Source organism: Convolutriloba macropyga, chromosome 5 (genome assembly GCF_964194025.1).
Source record: "Convolutriloba macropyga chromosome 5, txConMacr16.3, whole genome shotgun sequence".
Taxonomy (NCBI): Eukaryota; Metazoa; Xenacoelomorpha; order Acoela; family Convolutidae; genus Convolutriloba; species Convolutriloba macropyga.
The window spans coordinates 26,290,018-26,313,671 of NC_134472.1; the positions used below are offsets into that span (position 1 = coordinate 26,290,018).

A 23,654-nucleotide genomic window follows, 5' to 3' on the forward strand; every position below is an offset into this window, starting at 1 on the left:
TCATTTTTTTCCTCTTAATGTACAAGTCCTAGAGAAAAATTTCTTAAGGAAAAGTTGTTCCATTAGTGAAAACTAACACAAAACTACTTTAAAAAACATCAATTTTGCTTTTATAACATATGTATGAGTCATCAAAGGTCAATTGTACATCATTTTTTTCCTCTTAATGTACAAGTCCTAGAGAAAAAATTTCTTAAGGAAAAGTTGTCCCATTAGTGAAAACTAACTTAAATATACTTTAAAAAACATCAATTTTGCTCATATAACATATGTATGAGTCATCAAAGGTCAATTGTACATCATTTTTTTTCCTCTTAATGTACAAGTCCTAGAGAAAAACTTCTTAAGGAAAAGTTGTTCCATTAGTGAAAACTAACACAAAACTACTTTAAAAAACATCAATTTTGCTTTTATAACATATGTATGAGTCATCAAAGTTCAATTGTACATCATTTTTTTTCCTCTTAATGTACAAGTCCTAGAGAAAAATTTCTTAAGGAAAAGTTCTCCCATTAGTGAAAACTAACACAAATGTACTTTAAAAAACTTCAATTTTGCTCACATAACATATGTATGAGTCATCAAAGGTCAATTGTACATCATTTTTTTCCTCTTAATGTACAAGTCCTAGAGAAAAATTTCTTAAGGAAAAGTTGTTCCATTAGTGAAAACTAACACAAAACTACTTTAAAAAACATCAATTTTGCTTTTATAACATATGTATGAGTCATCAAAGGTCAATTGTACATCATTTTTTTCCTCTTAATGTACAAGTCCTAGAGAAAAAATTTCTTAAGGAAAAGTTGTCCCATTAGTGAAAACTAACTTAAATATACTTTAAAAAACATCAATTTTGCTCATATAACATATGTATGAGTCATCAAAGGTCAATTGTACATCATTTTTTCCTCTTAATGTACAAGTCCTAGAGAAAAATTTCTTAAGGAAAAGTTGTTCCATTAGTGAAAACTAACACAAAACTACTTTAAAAAACATCAATTTTGCTTTTATAACATATGTATGAGTCATCAAAGGTCAATTGTACATCATTTTTTTCCTCTTAATGTACAAGTCCTAGAGAAAAAATTTCTTAAGGAAAAGTTGTCCCATTAGTGAAAACTAACTTAAATATACTTTAAAAAACATCAATTTTGCTCATATAACATATGTATGAGTCATCAAAGGTCAATTGTCCATCATTTTTTTCCTCTTAATGTACAAGTCCTAGAGAAAAATTTCTTAAGGAAAAGTTGTTCCATTAGTGAAAACTAACACAAATATACTTTAAAAAACATCAATTTTGCTCACATAACATATGTATGAGTCATCAAAGGTCAATTGTACATCATTTTTTTCCTCTTAATGTACAAGTCCTAGAGAAAAATTTCTTAAGGAAAAGTTGTTCCATTAGTGAAAACTAACACAAAACTACTTTAAAAAACATCAATTTTGCTTTTATAACATATGTATGAGTCATCAAAGGTCAATTGTACATCATTTTTTTCCTCTTAATGTACAAGTCCTAGAGAAAAAATTTCTTAAGGAAAAGTTGTCCCATTAGTGAAAACTAACTTAAATATACTTTAAAAAACATCAATTTTGCTCATATAACATATGTATGAGTCATCAAAGGTCAATTGTACATCATTTTTTTTCCTCTTAATGTACAAGTCCTAGAGAAAAATTTCTTAAGGAAAAGTTGTTCCATTAGTGAAAACTAACACAAAACTACTTTAAAAAACATCAATTTTGCTCACAGAACATATGTATGAGTCATCAAATGTCAATTGTACATCATTTTTTTCCTCTTAATGTACAAGTCCTAGAGAAAAATTTCTTAAGGAAAAGTTGTACCGTTAGTGAAAACTGACACAAATATACTTTAAAAAAAACATCAATTTTGCTCATATAACATATGTATGAGTCATCAAAGGTCAATTGTACATCATTTTTTTCCCTCTTAATGTACAAGTCCTAGAGAAAAATTTTTCAAGGAAAAATTGTTCCATTAGTGAAAACTAACACAAATATACTTTAAAAAAACATCAATTTTGCTCATATAACATATGTATGAGTCATCAAAGGTCAATTGTACATCATTTTTTTCCTCTTAATGTACAAGTCCTAGAGAAAAATTTCCTTAGGAAAAATTGTCCCATTAGTGAAAACTAACACAAATATACTTTAAAAAACATCAATTTTGCTCACATAACATATGTATGAGTCATCAAAGGTCAATTGTACATCATTTTTTTCCTCTTAATGTACAAGTCCTAGAGAAAAATTTCTTAAGGAAAAGTTGTTCCATTAGTGAAAACTAACACAAAACTACTTTAAAAAACATCAATTTTGCTTCTATAACATATGTATGAGTCATCAAAGGTCAATTGTACATCATTTTCTTCCTCTTAATGTACAAGTCCTAGAGAAAAATTTCTTAAGGAAAAGTTGTTCCATTAGTAAAAACTAACACAAATGCACTTTAAAAAACATCACTTTTGCTCATATAACATATGTATGAGTCATCAAAGGTCAATTGTACATCACTTTTTTCCTCTTAATGTACAAGTCCTAGAGAAAAATTTCTTATGGAAAAGTTGTCCCATTAGTGAAAACTAACACAAAACTACTTTAAAAAAATATCAATTTTGCTTTTATAACATATGTATGAGTCATCAAAGGTCAATTGTACATCATTTTTTTCCTCTTAATGTACAAGTCCTAGAGAAAAATTTATTAAGGAAAAGTTGTTCCATTAGTGAAAACTAACACAAAACTACTTTAAAAAAATATCAATTTTGCTTTTATAACATATGTATGAGTCATCAAAGGTCAATTGTACATCATTTTTTTCCTCTTAATGTACAAGTCCTAGAGAAAAATTTATTAAGGAAAAGTTGTTCCATCAGTGAAAACTAACACAAAACTACTTTAAAAAACATCAATTTTGCTTTTATAACATATGTATGAGTCATCAAAGTTCAATTGTACATCATTTTTTTTCCTCCTAGTGTACAAGTCTTAGAGAAAAATTTCTTAAGGAAAAAATGTCCCATTAGTGAAAACTAACACAAAACTACTTTAAAAAACATCAATTTTGCTCACATAACATATGTATGAGTCATCAAAGGTCAATTGTACATCATTTTTTTCCTCTTAATGTACAAGTCCTAGAGAAAAATTTCTTAAGGAAAAGTTGTCCCATTAGTGAAAACTAACTTAAATATACTTTAAAAAAACATCAATTTTGCTCATATAACATATGTATGAGTCATCAAAGGTCAATTGTCCATCATTTTTTTCCTCTTAATGTACAAGTCCTAGAAAAAATTCCTTAAGGAAAAGTTGTTCCATTAGTGAAAACTAACACAAATATACTTTAAAAAACATCAATTTTGCTCACATAACATATGTATGAGTCATCAAAGGTCAATTGTACATCATTTTTTTCCTCTTAATGTACAAGTCCTAGAGAAAAATTTCTTAAGGAAAAGTTGTTCCATTAGTGAAAACTAACACAAAACTACTTTAAAAAACATCAATTTTGCTTTTATAACATATGTATGAGTCATCAAAGGTCAATTGTACATCATTTTTTTCCTCTTAATGTACAAGTCCTAGAGAAAAATTTCTTAAGGAAAAGTTGTTCCATTAGTGAAAACTAACACAAAACTACTTTAAAAAACATCAATTTTGCTTTTATAACATATGTATGAGTCATCAAAGTTCAATTGTACATCATTTTTTTTCCTCCTAGTGTACAAGTCTTAGAGAAAAATTTCTTAAGGAAAAAATGTCCCATTAGTGAAAACTAACTTGAATATACTTTAAAAAAACATCAATTTTGCTCATATAACATATGTATGAGTCATCAAAGGTCAATTGTCCATCATTTTTTTCCTTTTAATGTACAAGTCCAAGAGAAAAATTTCTTAAGGAAAAGTTGTTCCATTAGTGAAAACTAACACAAATATACTTTAAAAAACATCAATTTTGCTCACATAACATATGTATGAGTCATCAAAGGTCAATTGTACATCATTTTTTTCCTCTTAATGTACAAGTCCTAGAGAAAAAATTTCTTAAGGAAAAGTTGTCCCATTAGTGAAAACTAACTTAAATATACTTTAAAAAACATCAATTTTGCTCATATAACATATGTATGAGTCATCAAAGGTCAATTGTACATCATTATTTTCCCTCTTAATGTACAAGTCCTAGAGAAAAATTTCTTGAGGAAAAGTTGTCCCATTAGTGAAAACTAACTTAAATATACTTTAAAAAACATCAATTTTGCTCACATAACATATGTATGAGTCATCAAAGGTCAATTGTACATCATTTTTTTCCTCTTAATGTACAAGTCCTAGAGAAAAATTTCTTAAGGAAAAGTTGTTCCATTAGTGAAAACTAACACAAAACTACTTTAAAAAACATCAATTTTGCTTTTATAACATATGTATGAGTCATCAAAGGTCAATTGTACATCATTTTTTTCCTCTTAATGTACAAGTCCTAGAGAAAAATTTCTTAAGGAAAAGTTGTTCCATTAGTGAAAACTAACACAAATATACTTTAAAAAACATCAATTTTGCTCACATAACATATGTATGAGTCATCAAAGGTCAATTGTACATCATTTTTTTCCTCTTAATGTACAAGTCCTAGAGAAAAATTTCTTAAGGAAAAATTGTTCCATTAGTGAAAACTAACACAAAACTACTTTAAAAAACATCAATTTTGCTTTTATAACATATGTATGAGTCATCAAAGGTCAATTGTACATCATTTTTTTCCTCTTAATGTACAAGTCCTAGAGAAAAAATTTCTTAAGGAAAAGTTGTCCCATTAGTGAAAACTAACTTAAATATACTTTAAAAAACATCAATTTTGCTCATATAACATATGTATGAGTCATCAAAGGTCAATTGTACATCATTTTTTTCTCTTAATGTACAAGTCCTAGAGAAAAATTTCTTGAGGAAAAGTTGTCCCATTAGTGAAAACTAACTTAAATATACTTTAAAAAACATCAATTTTGCTCACATAACATATGTATGAGTCATCAAAGGTCAATTGTACATCATTTTTTTCCTCTTAATGTACAAGACCTAGAGAAAAATTTCTTAAGGAAAAGTTGTTCCATTAGTGAAAACTAACACAAAACTACTTAAAACATCAATTTTGCTTTTATAACATATGTATGAGTCATCAAAGTTCAATTGTACATCATTTTTTTTCCTCTTAATGTACAAGTCCTAGAGAAAAATTTCTTAAGGAAAAGTTCTCCCATTAGTGAAAACTAACACAAAACTACTTCAAAAAACATCAATTTTGCTCACAGAACATATGTATGAGTCATCAAATGTCAATTGTACATCATTTTTTTCCTCTTAATGTACAAGTCCTAGAGAAAAATTTCTTAAGGAAAAGTTGTCCCATTAGTGAAAACTGACACAAATATACTTTAAAAAAACATCAATTTTGCTCATATAACATATGTATGAGTCATCAAAAGTCAATTGTACATCATTTTTTTCCCCTTAATGTACAAGTCCTAGAGAAAAATTTCTTAAGGAAAAATTGTTCCATTAGTAAAAACTAACACAAAATTACTTTAAAAAACATCAATTTTGCTTTTATAACATATGTATGAGTCATCAAAGGTCAATTGTACATCATTTTTTCCTCTTAATGTACAAGTCCTAGAGAAAAATTTCTTAAGGAAAAGTTGTTCCATTAGTAAAACCTAACACAAAACTACTTTAAAAAAAATCAATTTTGCTTTTATAACATATGTATGAGTCATCAAAGTTCAATTGTACATTTTTTTTCCTCTTAATGTACAAGTCCTAGAGAAAAATTTCTTAAGGAAAAGTAGTCCCATTAAAGAAAACTAACACAAAACTACTTAAAAAAACATCAATTTTGCTTTTATAACATATGTATGAGTCATCAAAGGTCAATTGTACATCATTTTTTTCCTCTTAATGTACAAGTCCTAGAGAAAAATTTCTTAAGGAAAAGTTGTCCCATTAGTGAAAACTGACACAAATATACTTTAAAAAAACATCAATTTTGCTCATATAACATATGTATGAGTCATCAAATGTCAATTGTACATCATTTTTTTCCTCTTAATGTACAAGTCCTAGAGAAAAATTTCTTAAGGAAAAGTTGTCCCATTAGTGAAAACTAACACAAAACTACTTTAAAAAACATCAATTTTGCTCACATAACATATGTATGAGTCATCAAAGGTCAATTTTACATTATTTCCCCCTCCTAATGTACAAATATATGAGTAATCGATAGTCAACTGAAATTTTGAACGGAAATTGCCTTAGGTAAAAAAATTAAGCAGTTTTGAAATTTAAGTTTAAAAATTAAGTTGCCAAAAAGAATTCTCTAAATGCTTCTTTGTTTCATTTGTCTCTCTCTTCACATCTGTGAAAAAAAATGGATTGACACCAAAACTTTCTTATTTTGAGATATAAATATAGCAAATATCGAAATAAACTTGTCATTGAATCAAAATTCCTCAATCATAGCAAAGATTTCTCGCCTAAACTTAATTTGCAGACCAAACGTCAGTCTACTTGATTAAAATAACGGTCTCAAAAAGCACTAAAAACTCCCTAATAGTCCTATGTATGCATCGTTGGAGGTTTGCAAATCTTAATTGCAACAGAAATTTTCGACTAAATTCCGTTAGTGCTTTACAACATAAATAAATTTGTTCAGAAATATTTCAAAAAAGTGTCAATGAGTCATCATAGATATAAAGTTCATAGTAAAGACATTTCTTGTAGGTAAAGTTTTTTCTAAATCAACTAAGGATTTTAAGAGAAAAAAGTTTTCAAAGGTCAGTAGAACCACTATGCGCATTTCTTAGCATATTTGTTTTGGATTTAAATCAAATTCAATCTCCTTTATGTAAAACATACGAGTTGAGTTTTTGTAAGATAAGCGGTGAAATTCACTTTCACTTATATTTAAACAAAACAAAAATTTTGTCCTGGAGGCTGTTCAATTGTTAATGTACGTTCAATTGAAATATGCAAACAAAAACGTACCAAAGAGTTCATCTATTTAAAATCAAAGAAAATTTCAGATAAAAGTTTGAACATTAGCAAAAGTTTCTTATCATTAAGTAACTACTCATGAATTTTTGTTGAGGTTGTTTTTTCGAAACCATCCTAAAATTTGTAATAAACGTTTCCAGCAGTCAATAGATGCAAATTAGTTTTTATTAGATGTCATAGACTATGACATAGTTTCTCTAAGTTTGTTTTTGAATGAAAAACTAAAATAAAAACGTTCAGACCATTTTGTTGAAGAAGCATTTATTTTGCTGATTCGATTGGCAGCATCAAAGAAGAAATTCAACATCAAGAATTTTTTCAAAATTACAGTATGAACTATGAACGTTATGTACTACATACGTATATGTAGTAACAATAACTTTTAACCAATTTATAGAACCGAAAAAAAAACTTATCTAGATAAAAGTTGCATATTTCGTAATCAAGGGCAAATTGAGCATCCGTTTTACATTATGTGGTACTGAGTGCGGGGATCTGCAATGTCAAAGTTTGTTAAACTGTCAAAATAAACTGAACAGAAACAGAATGTTGATATTTATGACAAAGATCAGCAAGACAAAATATGCTTTGCGCTACCCAAAAAAAAGCCAGATTTTTTTTCCCATGCTACAAAAAATGGCGATTAAAAATCACAAAACTACAATCCAGAAATCAATTGGGTAGACTCCTTCTCCTTCAGGAAACAATACAGCCCTTTTACAATCTACTCGAACTTGAACTTACCAGATGAAGCAAAACTGAAAAACTTTTGGTTTCTTGGAAAAAAATTACGACAACTATATGGATTTTGACATTTTTTTAAAGTTTTTTATTTTTGTCAACTTTAGTTAAAATTCGTGATCCTTTTTTTGCAAGGTACGATAATAAACTAGTGTGCTATGAAATTTGATATGTAAAACATGATTTTCTCTTCAGTCTTTTAACTTTTGATTGACTGTTGAATTAATTGTGTTCGTCAACCACAAAAATGTCCTCAGTTGACTTGTGAGAAAATTCGTTTTGAACACCGAGGTCACAATCATCAATTTTTGAAAATTCAGTCAATTTTTTTGTCATATTGCATCTAGAGATTGCTTTTATCAAATTTTTTATTGAACCTCAAAAGCATTAAAACTTTTACTGCAACCCAAATTACCAACGATTTGATTCTGTCACACTTTATTGAAAACATAATTTTCTGTAAGTAAAAGATTCATCTGACAGTTTTTAAAGCAACCCAAAAAAACATCAAGGAGAAAAAGTCAGTTGGAAACTTTAAGCAACTCTACATCGAGTTTCTAATCAGATATAAAATTCATGAATAGTAAAACAAGTCGCAAGTCAGTCAAAAAAACATTAGGGCCTTATCTTGATTTTAGCCTAAGTCCACTGGGTCCACACAAAACAAAAAATCAATTCAACACAAAAAAATTCAAACAGATTTTAGAGAGACAAGAGTACTATGAAAAACAATCCTTGCTTTAAAAATATCCATTTTGAAGCATTCAACAACTACAGATCAGTCGTTCTTTTTCTTTCCCAATGAATTAGTTTTGATTTGTAAAAACTTAACAACAAAAATCTTATAGAAGTAAGTTTAATCTTATATAATTGAATCTAGTTGTTGCAAGTGGTTGCCATATAGTGAGTTCCCAACTTTTTTTCTCCTAATTTAAAGCAAACCACCTAATTTTGGAAAAAGCAGGACTACCATGTTTTTGAGGTTCAATCTCAAATTATCGCATCAGTTTGAGACAAGAGTACCATGAAAACAATCCTTGCTTTAAAAAATAATAATTTTGAAGCATTCAACAACTACAGATCAGTCGTTCTTTTTCTTTCCCAATGAATTAGTTTTGATTTGCAAAAACTTAACAAAAATCTTATAGAAGTAAGTTTAATCTTATATAATTGAATCTAGTTGTTGCAAGTGGTTGCCATATAGTGAGTTCCCAACTTTTTTCTCCTAATTCAAAGCAAACCACCTAATTTTGGAAAAAAACAGGACTACCATGTTTTTGAGATTCAATCTCAAATTATCGCATCAGTTTGAGACAAGAGTACCATGAAAACAATCCTTGCTTTAAAAAATAATAATTTTGAAGCATTAAACAACTACAGATCAGTCGTTCTTTTTCTTTCCCAATGAATTAGTTTTGATTTGTAAAAACTTAACAACAAAAATCTTATAGAAGTAAGTTTAATCTTATATAATTGAATCTAGTTGTTGCAAGTGGTTGCCATATAGTGAGTTCCCAACTTTTTTTCTCCTAATTTAAAGCAAACCACCAAAATTTGGAAAAAAACAGGACTACCATGTTTTTGAGGTTCAATCTCAAATTATCGCATCAGTTTGAGACAAGAGTACCATGAAAACAATCCTTGCTTTAAAAAATAATAATTTTGAAGCATTCAACAACTACAGATCAGTCGTTCTTTTTCTTTCCCAATGAATTAGTTTTGATTTGTAAAAACTTAACAACAAAAATCTTATAGAAGTAAGTTTAATCTTATATAATTGAATCTAGTTGTTGCAAGTGGTTGCCATATAGAGAGTTCCCAACTTTTTTCTCCTAATTTAAAGCAAACCACCTAATTTTGGAAAACAAAACTGAGGACTACCATTTTTTTTGAGGTTCAATCTCAAATTATCGCATCAGTTTGAGCCAAGTTTTTTTTGAAACAATCAAAAACTATAAAAGCAAGTTATTTAGTTAGATAGATCATTTTAAAGCATTCAACAAGTGCAAACCAGTCGCTTAGATTGGAGTCAAGCAAATTGTGTCCCAAACTAATGTTTTTTTTTCAGGCAAAATATTTCAAACAAATAAGAAGTGTAAGTTTCTATTTTTCTCATTAAAACCAAATTTTTTAACAGCAGTTTAAAGATAGAAAAATACAAAAACAAAACGTCTAAATATATTCACTTTTCCTTAGATTACTGATTCTTAAAAAAACTGGCTATTTTTTTCGGAATTTTTAAAATCAAATGTACACTTATTGTTTCCATGTTTAATTGTGTTAGAGTGAATTTCAATCAGGTCATTCCTTGTGAGCTCACAAAATTTAAAAACCACAAAATCTTATACAAGGTCAAAATCAATTAAAACACCGATTTCATTGATAGTATCTCTTAGGAATTTTAATTGAATAGGTTAAGTGATTAAATTCCTTTTATTCATTGTATGGTTTAAGTTACTATATATGATCCGTGGATGAGTCTCCTTTTGATATGCTTTTAAAAATGATTATCAGTAATCAAATATTAATATACCTTTTTCTGTTTTAGATGAAGACTTTCAACTGCGACGAGTGCTCGAAGAAGTACAACAAGAAGCAGAAACTTTTGCAGCATATGGAGGAGGAGCATAACACAAAATATGAAAAAACAGCAGACTATGAATGCGGACAATGTAATAAGAAGTTCACTCAGAGCAGGAACTTGATTCAGCATTTGAAAACAGTTCATAGATGTCAGACGTATGCGAAGTGCAAGCAATGTACACAAATTTATGGCGATACTTCATCGTGTGCCAGACATGAGGAAGACGCTCATGGTACTCACACAGAGCTTTCCGAGAAGATTGAATGCAGTTTGGAGCTACAAGAGAAACAAGCTATTGGAAAGTTTTTTCAGTCGTTCAGGATACAAGCGGACAACCAAATTGATGTGTTCACCTTTGTTACGGAGCATCTCGAAGACCTTAAATTATTTGTGAGAAACAAAATAGCAGAGCTTGGACCTTTGAAAATTCAACTCTCTGTTTTTGTACAGATGTTGAAACCAACAGATGATACCAAAGTCGGCTGTCATGCAAACACAAAGTCGAAAACTTTAACAACAGAACTATCAGATGATGAAATTTTTGAAATGGTTGACCAAATGAACAATTCAATCCAGATTTTTTCAACCGGTGGAAGTGGATTCGTTGTTCAGAAAATTGATCACATAGATATCAACATCAACAAATTTAAACCTATCAGAGGAAGCAGCTACATTGCTACACCATCCACTTTAGTTGGAAACCATTTTCTACTGAATATACGAAACAATGACAGCAGATGTTTCGCATACTCACTACTTGCTGCATTGTATCCTGAGAACAAGAACCGAGAGAGGCAAAACAAATACAAGCAAAATTTGCACAAACTCAATTTGGATAATATTGAGTTCCCCATGTCTTTGACGGATGTTCCAAAGTTTGAGAAACAAAACAATATTGGAATTAATCTTTTTGGTTTCGAGAAAAACAAAATTTTACCACTTTATTTGTCTAAAATAAAAACACAAAAAATTATTCCTTTGCTTTTGCTGACCGATGAATTTACTAGTCATTACTGCTTGATAACGAATTTTCACGCTTTCATGGCCCACCAATTCAGTGGTAAAGAACACCACCGATACAAGTTTTGCGAACGTTGCATTCACGGATTTCAAGACAACATATCACTGGAGAAACATTTGGATTTATGTGGGGAGCATAAAGCTGTTCATATTACTATGCCAACGGAAGACTCAAAAATCGAATTTACAAACTGGCATAAAACGTTTTCAGTTCCCTTAGTGATTTATGCCGACACAGAGGCTGTCAGCCTTAAGCATGACACCTGCCGCCAGAATCCTGAGAATAGCTACACCTTGAACAAAGAAACTCAGAAACCTTGCGCAATAGGTTTTTGTGCTGTTGATAAAGCTGGTGGAAGTGATTATTACAGTTTTGAAGGTGAGAAATGCATCGAAGAGTTTTTTCAGTGGCTCAGAGAGAACGCCAAATCTATTTCTGAGAGAAAACAGAAGCATAGACGCCTCATAATATCTGATGAAGAACGAATGAGAATGATTGATCAGGGTAAAAGATGTGTTATTTGTCAGATGTGTCTGAACGACGAAAAAGTAATCCATCATGATCACTTTACTGGTGAAATCTACGGAGTTGCACACAACAGCTGCAATCTGAAGCTTCGTACGCAGACTTTTACGCCTATTTTCTTCCACAATTTGAGTAAATATGACGCACATCATCTACTGAAATACACTGAAATCCAATCGGAAGAAAAATTGACAGTAATTCCTTGCAACAGTGAGACATACATCTCATTCTCGTTCTTTGTTCCTGTTGGTAAAAGCAAAGATGACAAGCTAATGTACGAAGAATTTCGTTTCCTTGACAGCTTTCGTTTTTTATCGGGGAGTCTTGACACTCTGGCTACAACACTCGAAACAAAGAACTACATTCAATTATCTAAACATTTCCCAAAACATGTCGACATTTTGCAAAAGAAAGGAGTTTTCCCATATTCGTATCTCGATAGCTTTGTGAAACTCTCTGAAAAGTCGTTGCCTCATTATGGTGATCAGTGGATAAATTCACTGTCTGGTCAAATTGATGTTTCTGAGGAGGATGTTCAGCACGCTAAGAAAGTTTGGAATATATTTGGCTGCAAAAATTTTGGTGACTATCTCATGTTGTATCTCACAACTGATGTCATTCTTCTGGCTGACGTGTTTGAAAGATGCCGGAGACTCTTTTATCAGGTATATGGATTAGAACCCTGTGATTACTATAGTGCACCCAATATTTCATGGGATGCAATGCTGAAAACAACTGAAGTGAAACTGGACTTGCTCTCCGATACAGATATGCTGTTGTTTTGCGAGAGAGCAATCCGTGGAGGATTGAATGGAATTGGTGAAAAGCGGTATATGAAAGCTAACAACAAATACTTGGACGACTTCAATGAAGAAAAACCGAGTACGTATGGACTTTTTCTGGACGTCGTTAACTTATACGGTAGAACAATGATGAAAAAACTGCCAACCGGAGGATTTGAATGGTCAGACATCAGTTTGGACAAAATTATGCAAACATCTGACGAAAGTGATGTTGGGTACTTTGTAATGGTTGATCTGAATTATCCTAGCAACTTACATGACAATCACAATGATTTTCCTTTGGCTGCTGAAAAGTTAAAAGTTGATACTGAGATGCTTTCTCAGTATCAATTAGAATTGGGGAACAAGACCAGTCATATCCCGAAGCTTCTCGAAACGTTTCAGTCAAAGCAAAATTATGCATGTCATTATTCAGTTCTGAAATTTTATTGTCAACAGGGGCTCCAAGTAACCAGACTACATAAGACTCTGAAGTTCAACCAGAGTGACTTTATGAAGTGCTATATTGAGCAGAATACAAAGTTGCGACAACAACCCGGTATCAGCACCTTTGAAAAGAACTTTTTCAAACTGTTGAACAATTCATGCTTCGGAAAAACGATGGAAAATTTGAGATGTCGTTACAAGATGGTATTTGTTGAAAATGAGGAGAAAGCAAAATTTTATTGCAACAAGTGCAATTTTGAGAAGTTCACTATATTTCGAGAGAACCTTGTTGGGATCACTCTCAGCCAGAAAGATCAGGTGGAATAAACCAACTTATCTGGGTGCTGCTATTTTGGATCTTTCAAAACTACACCTGTACAGGTTTCATTATGAAGAAATGAGGCCTTTGTTTGACAAAAAAGCTCAAGTGATGTATCGTGACACTGATTCTCTCTTTTATGAAATTGAGACGGATGACATTTACGAAGATCTTAAACAGCTGAAACACGTACTCGATTTGAGTTATTATCCCAAGGATCATCACTTACATAGTGAATTGAACATAAAAGTGCCACTTAAATTATCAGATGAACTGAATGGTGACATTGTGATGGAAGCAGTTTTTCTGAAACCAAAAGCTTACTCTGTAAAAACTTTGCAAACAGTCAAACAAAGTGCCAAGGGTGTGAGCAAACATGTGAAAAAGAAACTTCATCATGATAAGTTCAAAGATGTGCTCAAATCCAGATCACCATTGAGAAAACTAGTAACATCTATAACTAGTGACAAACACACACTCAACATAACAGAGTCTAACAAAATTGCTTTGAGTGCATTTGACAATAAACGTTATTATCTGAGTGATGGCATTCGCTCATACGCTTATGGACACTACAAAATTGGTCAAAAACAGAGAAAACACCAGGAAAGAACTCTAAAGTCCTATATTGAGATGAATGAACGTGAAAGTATCGGAGATTTAGCTGAAAAACTGGATAGTGAGGTTGAAGAAACATATTCTCCACCTGATCCTGGATTCTGGAAAACTTCTCAAATTGAGTCCGATGATGAAGAACTAATGGATTTTGATGCAACTCCCAAGGAAAGGCCGTTCTCAAGATGTCCGTATATCGATTTCGAAGCAGAGGAAGAGCCGCCAGCAAAGAAACAACGCTTGTCCAGTGAGCGTTGAATATTGAAGATGCTACCCAACTCCACCCCGGTAAGGAGATAAAAAAACCTGCGACTACTCCGCGCAGGAGCTTCTCCGCTATGACAATAACAGCTGTAATAGGGGATAGCTGCCCAACTCAACCCCGGTTGGGAGTCTCAAGAAGTATTGACGAGGAGGTACAAAAACCTGCGAATTCTCCGCGCAGGAGCTTCTTGTGACAATAACAGCTTTAATAGGGGATAGCTGCCCATCTCCACCCCGGTTGGGAGTCTCAAGAAGTATTGACGAGGAGATACAAAAACCTGCGACTGCTCCGCGCAGGAGCTTCTTGTGACAATAACAGCTTTAATAGGGGATAGCTGCCCAACTCCACCCCAGTTGGGAGTCTCAAGAAGTATTGACGAGGAGATACAAAAACCTGCGACTGCTCCGCGCAGGAGCTTCTTGTGACAATAACAGCTTTAATAGGGGATAGCTGCCCAACTCCATCCCGGTTGGGAGTCTCAAGAAGTATTGATCTACAAAAACCTACGACTGCTCCGCGCAGGAGCTTCTTGTGACAATAACAGCTCTAATAGGGGATAGCTGCCCAACTCCACCCCAGTTGGGAGTCTCAAGAAGTAATGACGAGGAGATACAACAACCTGCGACTGCTCCGCGCAGGAGCTTCTTGTGACAATAACAGCTTTAATAGGGGATAGCTGCCCAACTCCACCCCGGTTGGGAGTCTCAAGAAGTATTGACAAGGAGATACAAAAACCTACGACTGCTCCGCGCAGGAGCTTCTTGTGACAATAACAGCTCTAATAGGGGATAGCTGCCCAACTCCACCCCGGTTTGGAGTCTCAAGAAGTAATGACGAGGAGATACAACAACCTGCGACTGCTCCGCGCAAGAGCTTCTTGTGACAATAACAGCTATTTTAGGGGATATAGATTTCTTTTTCTACTCATGCTTTCCCTGAAATATCCAGATGTCCAGACAACACACAAATAGATGTATGCAGAAGCTGCTGACGGAGATGCGGTTTCAAACGGGTGCATTTATAAAACTTAAAACAATGACTTAAAACTGAATTTTGTGTCTTAAATTTTTTAGATGTTTGTTATAAATAGTTTATTGATTGTTCTTAACCTTGCTTTATTAATTTAATTTCTTTGTTTGTTTCATTTTTACATTTAAAGCAAAATAATAGTTCCAAGATATCTGTTAAAAGTATGGTTATTTTGTTTGTGTTTCCTCTGTCTCAATAATTAACCATCAAGAGACAAGATAACCGCGGAGTTTGAGTAAATAACCCATAAAAAAGGTATCTCTCTATTTCAAAATTAAGTTGAGGTATGTCTATTACATATTCAGGCAACAATCCTAAACTAAAAGGGAATAATTGCCAAGAACTTTTCATCCGCGCGCATGATCGAACATGTTTGGGTAAAATCAGCCAAAAAGTGAGTTCAGGTGTACTGGTTTCTTACTACTTCTGTAGTTCCCTAGGCTGTACCAACCAAACGGATTGCAATTTAAAAGAAATTCAGTCAGAATGTGAAAATTACAAAAGTAGAAATTATTTTTAACTGGGAATTGATATATCCCACATTCAGAATGCAAATGAACATTTTGGGATTGTGGCAAAGTGGAATTTATCCGTTGCGTACTTAAAGAACTAGGTCTGCTTTCTTCCGAAAAAAGGCTTATTTTCGCAAATTTCTTCCTAAGTTGATTTTTGGCCCGCTGACGGTCAAGATCTGTCGGTAACTACTAGTAGACGGTTATAATGAACAACCTGGACACGACAAACATGTCCATTCAAAATTCTAATAAACGTTAACAGTTAAAAATAATTTGATTTCTCGCGAAATTTTGACCAAAATATTTTATTTTTTTTCAACCCTCTTGAGAAACGATTGTCAGTTTTCTGCTGTTAATTGCTATGTCCCATATTCAGGTTGTTTGTGGACCCGGCCGTTGTGGATACAAAAGTTAATTTAATCTTTCTTCTCGCATTCGTATTTAGAACTAGGTTTAACTGTTCTTCCAAAAAATAGCTTCTTTTTAAATCAGTTTTTCTCCAATTTATTTTACCGCAAAAGAACAACAGTTTTGACATAGTCGGAACCACTGGAAAATCTTTACTCTAAATCAAAATAAATCTGCGAAAATTAGCTTTGGAGGTCTTGTAGCTGTGAGATGTCTGTTTTCCTTGCTTTCTGCCGTTCCCTAGCAAATTTTGCAAAATCCGTCGGAATGTGAAATCTGTAAAAAAAAAGTTGTTTTCCGAAAAATAAATTGGGTTCTCGAAATTTTGACATTATGATACCTTTTTCAATCCCGTTGATATTTGACTGTAATTGATATACCCCATGTTCAGATTGTAAATGGACACCACCACTGTGGATATCAAATTAAATTGATTTTTTTCTCGCTTTCGTACAAAGGTCTAATTTTTCTTTCAAAATACAACTTTTTATATCGTTATCTCACCAAATTAATTATTATCACAATTTGTCATCAATGAGTTCTAGATATTTTATAATGCCTAAAAGATCCAGAGACAAGCCAGTCAAATTTGACTTTTTCAATGAAACTGCGAGCTCCCCATTGTTTTTTTTTCGACCACCTAAAAAAATTGTGAGTCTGAAATTTGTGAAGTTGATTGATTGTCCTCACTGTTGATTGATTGTCCAGCATCAGGCAAAAAATGTGTATGAATTAGACAAAAACAAGAAAAATAAAAATAAAAGACAAAAAACTTACCTCTCTCGATATAGAAAAAAGGAGGGACAAAGGCAGAAGAAAAACGAAGAAGGATTGTAAAAGAAAATAGAAAAACAAAACACGAGGAAAGCGAGAAGAATCAGAATTCTAGAGGAGATCTAGAAAAGAATTTTAAAAAGTAGCACTCAAAACAGTGTAAGAAAAATTGAGAAATTAGGAAAAACAAAAAGAGAGGATAGAGTTAAAAAAGAGAAAGTAAAAATTAAAAAGGGTTTGGAAACAAAAGAAGAGAAGGAAAGAAGACTGAACAGAAAACGGTCAGCAAAAAAACAGAAAAACAAGGAGTAAAAGTAAAGCAGATAACGAAGAAAAAACAGTGACAGAGAAGAAAGTCATAGAAAAAAGAATGAGAAATAATAAATGAGAAAACAAGACGAAACGAGAACAAAGAAAGAGAGAAAACGAAGACTAGAGAAAACAAAGATAGGAAAAAAGAGAGACACGAGGAGAGAAAAGAATGAGAGAAGAAAAGCTGAGAAAACTACAAAAAAAACATACCCGGCAGATTGTCAGAAAATAGCCGCCGTTGATTCCCATAACTCTATTGGGATTGAAAAGAAAATATTTGAAATATTGATTTGTATATAAAACATTTTTAAGTGCAAATTATTTTGATGTCATTTCGTAATTGAACATACTCCTGTCTCTCAGTGCGAGGCTGCAGGGTCTAGTATCAATACCAATAAGCATTATATATAGTAACTAAAACTTATGAGAACAAAGTTCAAGTACCGGGCATCTAAAAATGGGCTTTATGGGTTTATCCAGTTTCCATTTCTGACTTTGATTTTTTATACTGACTCTTTTCATTTTGAATTGCTTTGCTGAGCAGCTGCTGTTTAAAAGGACTTTTAGCAGAATGACAGAAGAGTGAAACTAGCCTAGAGAAGTCAAAAAGATTTCACGCAAAATGTCGAAAAAACGGCAAAATGGGTAAAGCGAAAAAAGTTCGACGAAGTAAAAAAACATAGCAGGACAAGTCCTGACGTATAATTCAAAGAATTTTCATTGACTTAACAGAAAATTAGACCTAGAACGGACTATGAATGGATTGGGAAAACCGTTTAGAAAAAAATCCGATCCAAAAAAATTGAAAAAACAGTAAAAATCAAAGTGAAATTGCCGCATGTGAACAAAAAACCACTAGCGAGAAAGCGAATTTTTGTTCAAACACCGTTTTCTCACTCTACTTTAAATTTAGAGCGAAAAATTTCACGCCGCAAAACCACTCGCTTTTTCGTTCAACTTCCTATTTCGGCGTGACCAAAATCACTACTCCAATTTCACTTCAAAATCATGAAAATGTTTGAACAGATCTTAAAAAAAAGACAGCGTCCCAATACAATTCAAATTCTTTGAATTGTAAAAAAAATAGGAGCGCTATAATAGCCGACTGAGAAGATGAGAGCGGCTATTAAAAAGAAACGAAAGACTACTTAATGTTAGTACTACATTAGGAAACAAAAAAGGTATAACCAGCCAGAGCAAGCTTTCTATCCGGACACCAACTTTCTCCTGCCTCCTTTCCTGTTGCAGGCTAGAACCCTCAACCTCCGATTCCAACCCCAGTGAACAAACCACTGCACTACAATTCCCATTTCTTAACAAATTTTTTAAAAAGCAAACTTGCAATAGGACAAAATTTACTGAAAATTTATTGTTTTTCTGCTGATACGGCGTTGCCTTTAAACATGCTCTTGGATGCTTCTTAAACATGTTCTCCGATAGCTCTTAAACATTGTATTCAGAGGCCCCTTAAACGTGTATTTTTGTTTGTTAAACATGCATTTTTAAGCTGTCGTTAAACATGATCCCTTATCATGTCTTAGGTTTAATATATAGGAAGGATGTATGAATATCTATGTTGCCTAATGCATCAAATCAAATTAATTTATCGATGACAACAAGAGAACCGGTAGTTTCTAAACAATAATGAGCGGCGCCCTTAAATGAAACGAAACTAACTAACCAAATGATGCAACATGATCCCCTATCTTTATAAATCCATTGTTTATATGCCTTTACAGAAAAACTCACCATTATGCCTCTTTGTATGCAATTCGTGATGCAGATGGCCAATCTCTTCTACTTTGCTGAAACCTAAACAAAGGCGAACGATAAATATCTCCTTTTTAAAATAAAATATCACAGATTGCACTATTGTTCACGAACCTAAGTAGTTTGGAGCAGCAGGTCCCTGAGTAACTTTTCTGACTTTCGGTTGACTAGACTGGGCCTCCGGGTGCTTGCTGCCATTGATCTCATCCCAAGATATATCACGCTTCAACAACTCTTGAATGTCTGAAAGACTATTAATATTTAACAAAAAAAACTAACATCAAGGTCATCTAATTCTTCGATAACCAATAATGAGAAAAAATATTCCATAAACTCAAGATAGGGTATCATTCAATTCACAATATCCAACTTACCTGCTTGCGTAGCAGCTTTGCCTTGCTTTTGTTCTTCTATTCTGCGCATTAGCTTCTCCATTGATGTCATAGTACCATCAGTTCTTTCTACGCATTTGTAAGGTTAACTTTGGGTCATCTTTCTGCCCTAGAGGGCTAATTTGTGCTGTTATTTTCAAGTCTTAACTGTAAAAAAAAACAGACTGATGATGCACACATGAAAAATCAAAATTCAAGCAAAAAAATCTATGATGCTAAGTTAAGCACATCAATAGTGTAGAACGCGAAAGCTAAATAAGACCTCACAACACTAGTAAATTATGATCCCCATTTTGTAGGAACACAAAAAAATCAGCTTAGAAAGGTTAAGTCAACAAACTGGTTACATAAATTTTTTGGAGCTTTTCCGTTTAAGCCCCCCATTATGTTATGCACCCAAGTTACAGAGCCATTACATATTTATGTAAAATTATAGCAGTGCGTCTGAGGGTGCAAATAATATGCACCTACTAAGCTGGGGGGCATGAACGCCAGAGATCCAATTTATTGCTCAATGGTAACTGATTCACTCATTTCAATTGTCATTGATTTAATATGTGGTAGCCGACTTTTTAAGAGAAAATAAGAATCCTCGTAACTGGCGACAATTTCAGCAACATTTGCTGGTCGACAATGATGTCTACATGAGAAATTGAAAATGTAGTATTAGTAGTAGTAGCGAAGTCTTTAGAGATATACCATGGGTTTTCACCCCTTTATGTCATTAGTAAGTTTGGAATGTTGGTTACAGTTCGTGCATTGGCAGAGTATCCTCCAGGTACATAGATTGGCTTCGTTGAACTTTTCAAAGAATTTCCAAAATTGCTGCGTTATTCGTGCTTTTCTGTTTTCTTTCGTTGTTAAGTCGATATGTTTACTCAGAATATTGTGCAGTTTTCCGTTTCGTGTCCAGAAGTTATCGTCGGTCCTTTTGAGTCTTGTTTTGGGAATGTTGAAGCTGGAGTTGGAGCCTTGTCTGGTTCGTTCGTTGGTATTTAGTGATTTGTAGTCTGATGTTTTTATGACATACTTTGATGGCGCAGAACAGTAGGAGACTGTGGAGTTCGAAGTACATTGAGTGGCAATAAGTTGACTTCTTTGAGTCTTTCTTTATAGGGAATTGTGTTGTTTAGAATCCACTGTTGCACTTTTCTGTATTCTTTCGATGTTTGACAAGTCTGTTTTGGTGGGGTACCAGACCTCACATGCGTACGATATGACGGGTACCACGTATCCTGTGTACGCGTTTAGTTTGGCTTTAGTCGTTGACTTGAAGGAAATGTTACATTTGAGGAACCAGAATGATTTAGTTCGACGCAGGTTAAAGTTTTCTTTCCAGGAGAGGTCGTTCGAGATTAGGACACCAAGGTCTTTTTGAACTTTAACAGGTTTGACAGCGACTCGTTCATTTTGACCATTGATTGTTTTTTTGAAGTGTATCAGACTACATTTGTCATCATGGAGATTCATTTTGTTTGCGACACACCAGTTATGTAAACTTATTAGGTTACTTTCTAGGAGTTCATGAGATGTGCTTAATATTTTGTAGTCATCGGCATATCCGAAGCATACACTTTCACTTGCAACAGTGGGGAGGTCATTTATGTAGATTAAAAAGAGTAGAGGACCCAGTAGGGACCCTTGTGGGACCCCGCTAGTCACATCACGGAATTCAGTTATTGAGTTGTTTATTTTCACGCATTGTTTTCTATTGTCTAAATAATTGGCAATTACTTTTAGGTCAGTTCCACCTATTCCCATTTTGTGGATTTTCAAAAGCAGGAGATCGTGAGGAACCTTGTCGAAGGCTTTTTCGAAAACTAAGTAGAAAACCGTTAGTTCATCTATTGCCGACGAATCGTTGAGCAAGTATAATTTATCGAGGAAGCAGATAAGTTGTACAATGGCCGAGCGACCGTTTCTAAATCCAAATTGAGAGTCGTGAATTTTATGCCTTACTACTGGATATAACCAGTCAAAGCTGACCTTCTCTAGGACTTTCGACGGGCAACAGAGGCAGTTAATGCGTCTATATTTGGTTACGTCGTTTTTATCACCGTCTTTGTAGATTGGAGTTATTTCGCTTTCTTTCCATTATTGTGGGTATACACCTTTGTTTAAGCAGGTTTGAAAGATGACAGTTAATGATTTAGCCAGTGTGGTTGCAAGTTGTTTTAGGGTCTCGTTTCCTATTTGATCCGGTCCTTTCGCCTTTTTTGATTTAAGAAAAGTGAGTATTTCCGTGACTTGTTTTTCGCAGCAAGTTATTTTGTTGAATGTATTTGGCCCGAAGTCAACGTTTGTCTTGTTTGTTTTTAAGTTAAAAACACTTTGGAAGTATTGGTTAAACAGGTTTGCTTTTCCTTCATCATTTTCTGCTACTTTGTTTTGTAAATGCATTTCATGTGGGTACGGTGGCGCATGTTTAATGGATCTCAGATAGGCTTGGATCAAACTGAATTCCCTTGTTCTGAGAATCTTGTTTTCGTAGTCGGCTTTGTCGTTAGAAGATTCGATTTCAAGTTCAAGAATTTTTTTGCAAGTTTAGGGGTTGGGCTTTTCTGTCTTCTTTGCGTTTGAGTGTGTTAAGTTGGTTGATCAGGTGGGAGGTAGGTTTCGAGGTCCATGTAGGGGGTAAGATCGGTGGCTAGTAATTCTTGGTACGTTTTCGGTAAACAAATTGTTGACGCATAGGTACCATTGGTTGGTGACTTCGTCTACATTGCTGTAACAGTAAGGTTCGAAGGGATTATCGACGATTGTTTGATAAATATTCTCTCAAAGTAATGTGTTGGATTAAAATGTTTGATTAATGTATTGGAAGCCTCAGTTGAAAACCTGCCTCATCAATTTTTCAATGTCCTAATTGTTCTATGTAATAGCCCTGAACTGCAGTCAAGAATTTTTTCAGGACGTCAATATACCAAATTAATGGAAAAACTTCCGATCATCACCTCATCGTATCCCAGCTAAACTGTGTACATAACTGCCACATTAGAAGTGAACGTAAACTCGCTTTTAAACATATTGAATGGTATGGATTGGACTCTTCCAGTATTGAGGCAATTTTCAAACACTTCTGTTACAGAAATATCGATGTCCTGGTCAAACAGTGGTACATCTGGTTGAACTATAAAATTGAAAATTATTCTGAAGTACCGTAAAACAACGATCTTCTTTGCGACAGTTGATTAGTAATGAAACCTCCAATTTGTTAAATCGTCTCCAAACAAAGAAATGAAAGCCCAATAATCACGACAAACACTTCCGTGTTTACTTAAGATTTGAAAAAAAATGAAAAGTTGACAGAGCTACAGACAACGGTCTTAGTTGTTTGAGGCTGAATTGTTTGGAAATCGCTGATTCCGCAACAATCAAAAAATCTGTCACGCATTCGAAGAAGAGCTTGTCTATAACCAAAGATGATTCTCGGTCAGTTAATAGTGGAAGGCAACTCATGAAACGCCAAAGGGTTAAAAAAAAGTTCTCCAGTTTCTGTGTACAAATCGCACCCATTGGACAATTTGACAAAAAGGGCATCAACTATGTTCCCTTTGACGAAAAAAGAAATCGCTTAAGTTTAAGACTTGGTGGCATTAAAAACAGCTGGTCAAGACTCTTTGGTAAACTTGTATTGATGGATTGTTGTTTCCTAGTTGTGATAAACTTAAAAAACAGATTTAAAATTGTTTCAAAATGAAAAATCTAATTGTTGTGATGAATCTATTAAATATTTCCATATTCTGCAATGACTAATATTGATAAAACTAGCAAGGACAGAACCCAATCAACTTCAGAAACGGGAAATTAAGATTACTTCCCGTCAAGAGACAAATTAATGTGTGAAGACAGTGAAGGTTGTAAGAGGCTCACTGGCAAAATAAAGAAGGAATGGCTTGCGTGCCTTCTCCAAGATGCAGTCTCCCATCTCAGAAAGGCCATTTAAGTGCACATTTAATTTCTTAAATTCTATCGATGACAAACTTATTAAGCTAACAAGTTGTAAAGCAAAACTTAATTTTCCCAGCTAACTTTTAAACTCAACTAAAGAAAAGCTCGGTACTGCTACC

At 33.2% G+C, this 23,654-nt stretch overlaps 1 protein-coding gene across 3 annotated transcripts in view; it reads right to left on the reverse strand.

Annotated features, from left to right (window-relative positions):
- Positions 1–19,820, reverse strand: part of LOC142339266 (uncharacterized) — a 92,601-nt gene extending 72,781 nt beyond the window's left edge. For 2 of the 3 annotated variants that reach the window (XM_075389158.1, XM_075389156.1), the window contains exons 1-3: positions 19,567–19,820; positions 19,307–19,435; positions 19,172–19,234 (exon numbers count right to left, since the gene is read on the reverse strand). In XM_075389158.1, coding sequence (XP_075245273.1) covers positions 19,172–19,234; positions 19,307–19,435; positions 19,567–19,636 — 262 coding nt within the window. In that variant the 5' untranslated portion in view covers positions 19,637–19,820. The remainder of the gene's footprint in view (positions 1–19,171; positions 19,235–19,306; positions 19,436–19,566) is intronic. The other variant, XM_075389157.1, reaches the window with a different exon arrangement.
- Positions 19,821–23,654: the final 3,834 nt, after the last annotated feature.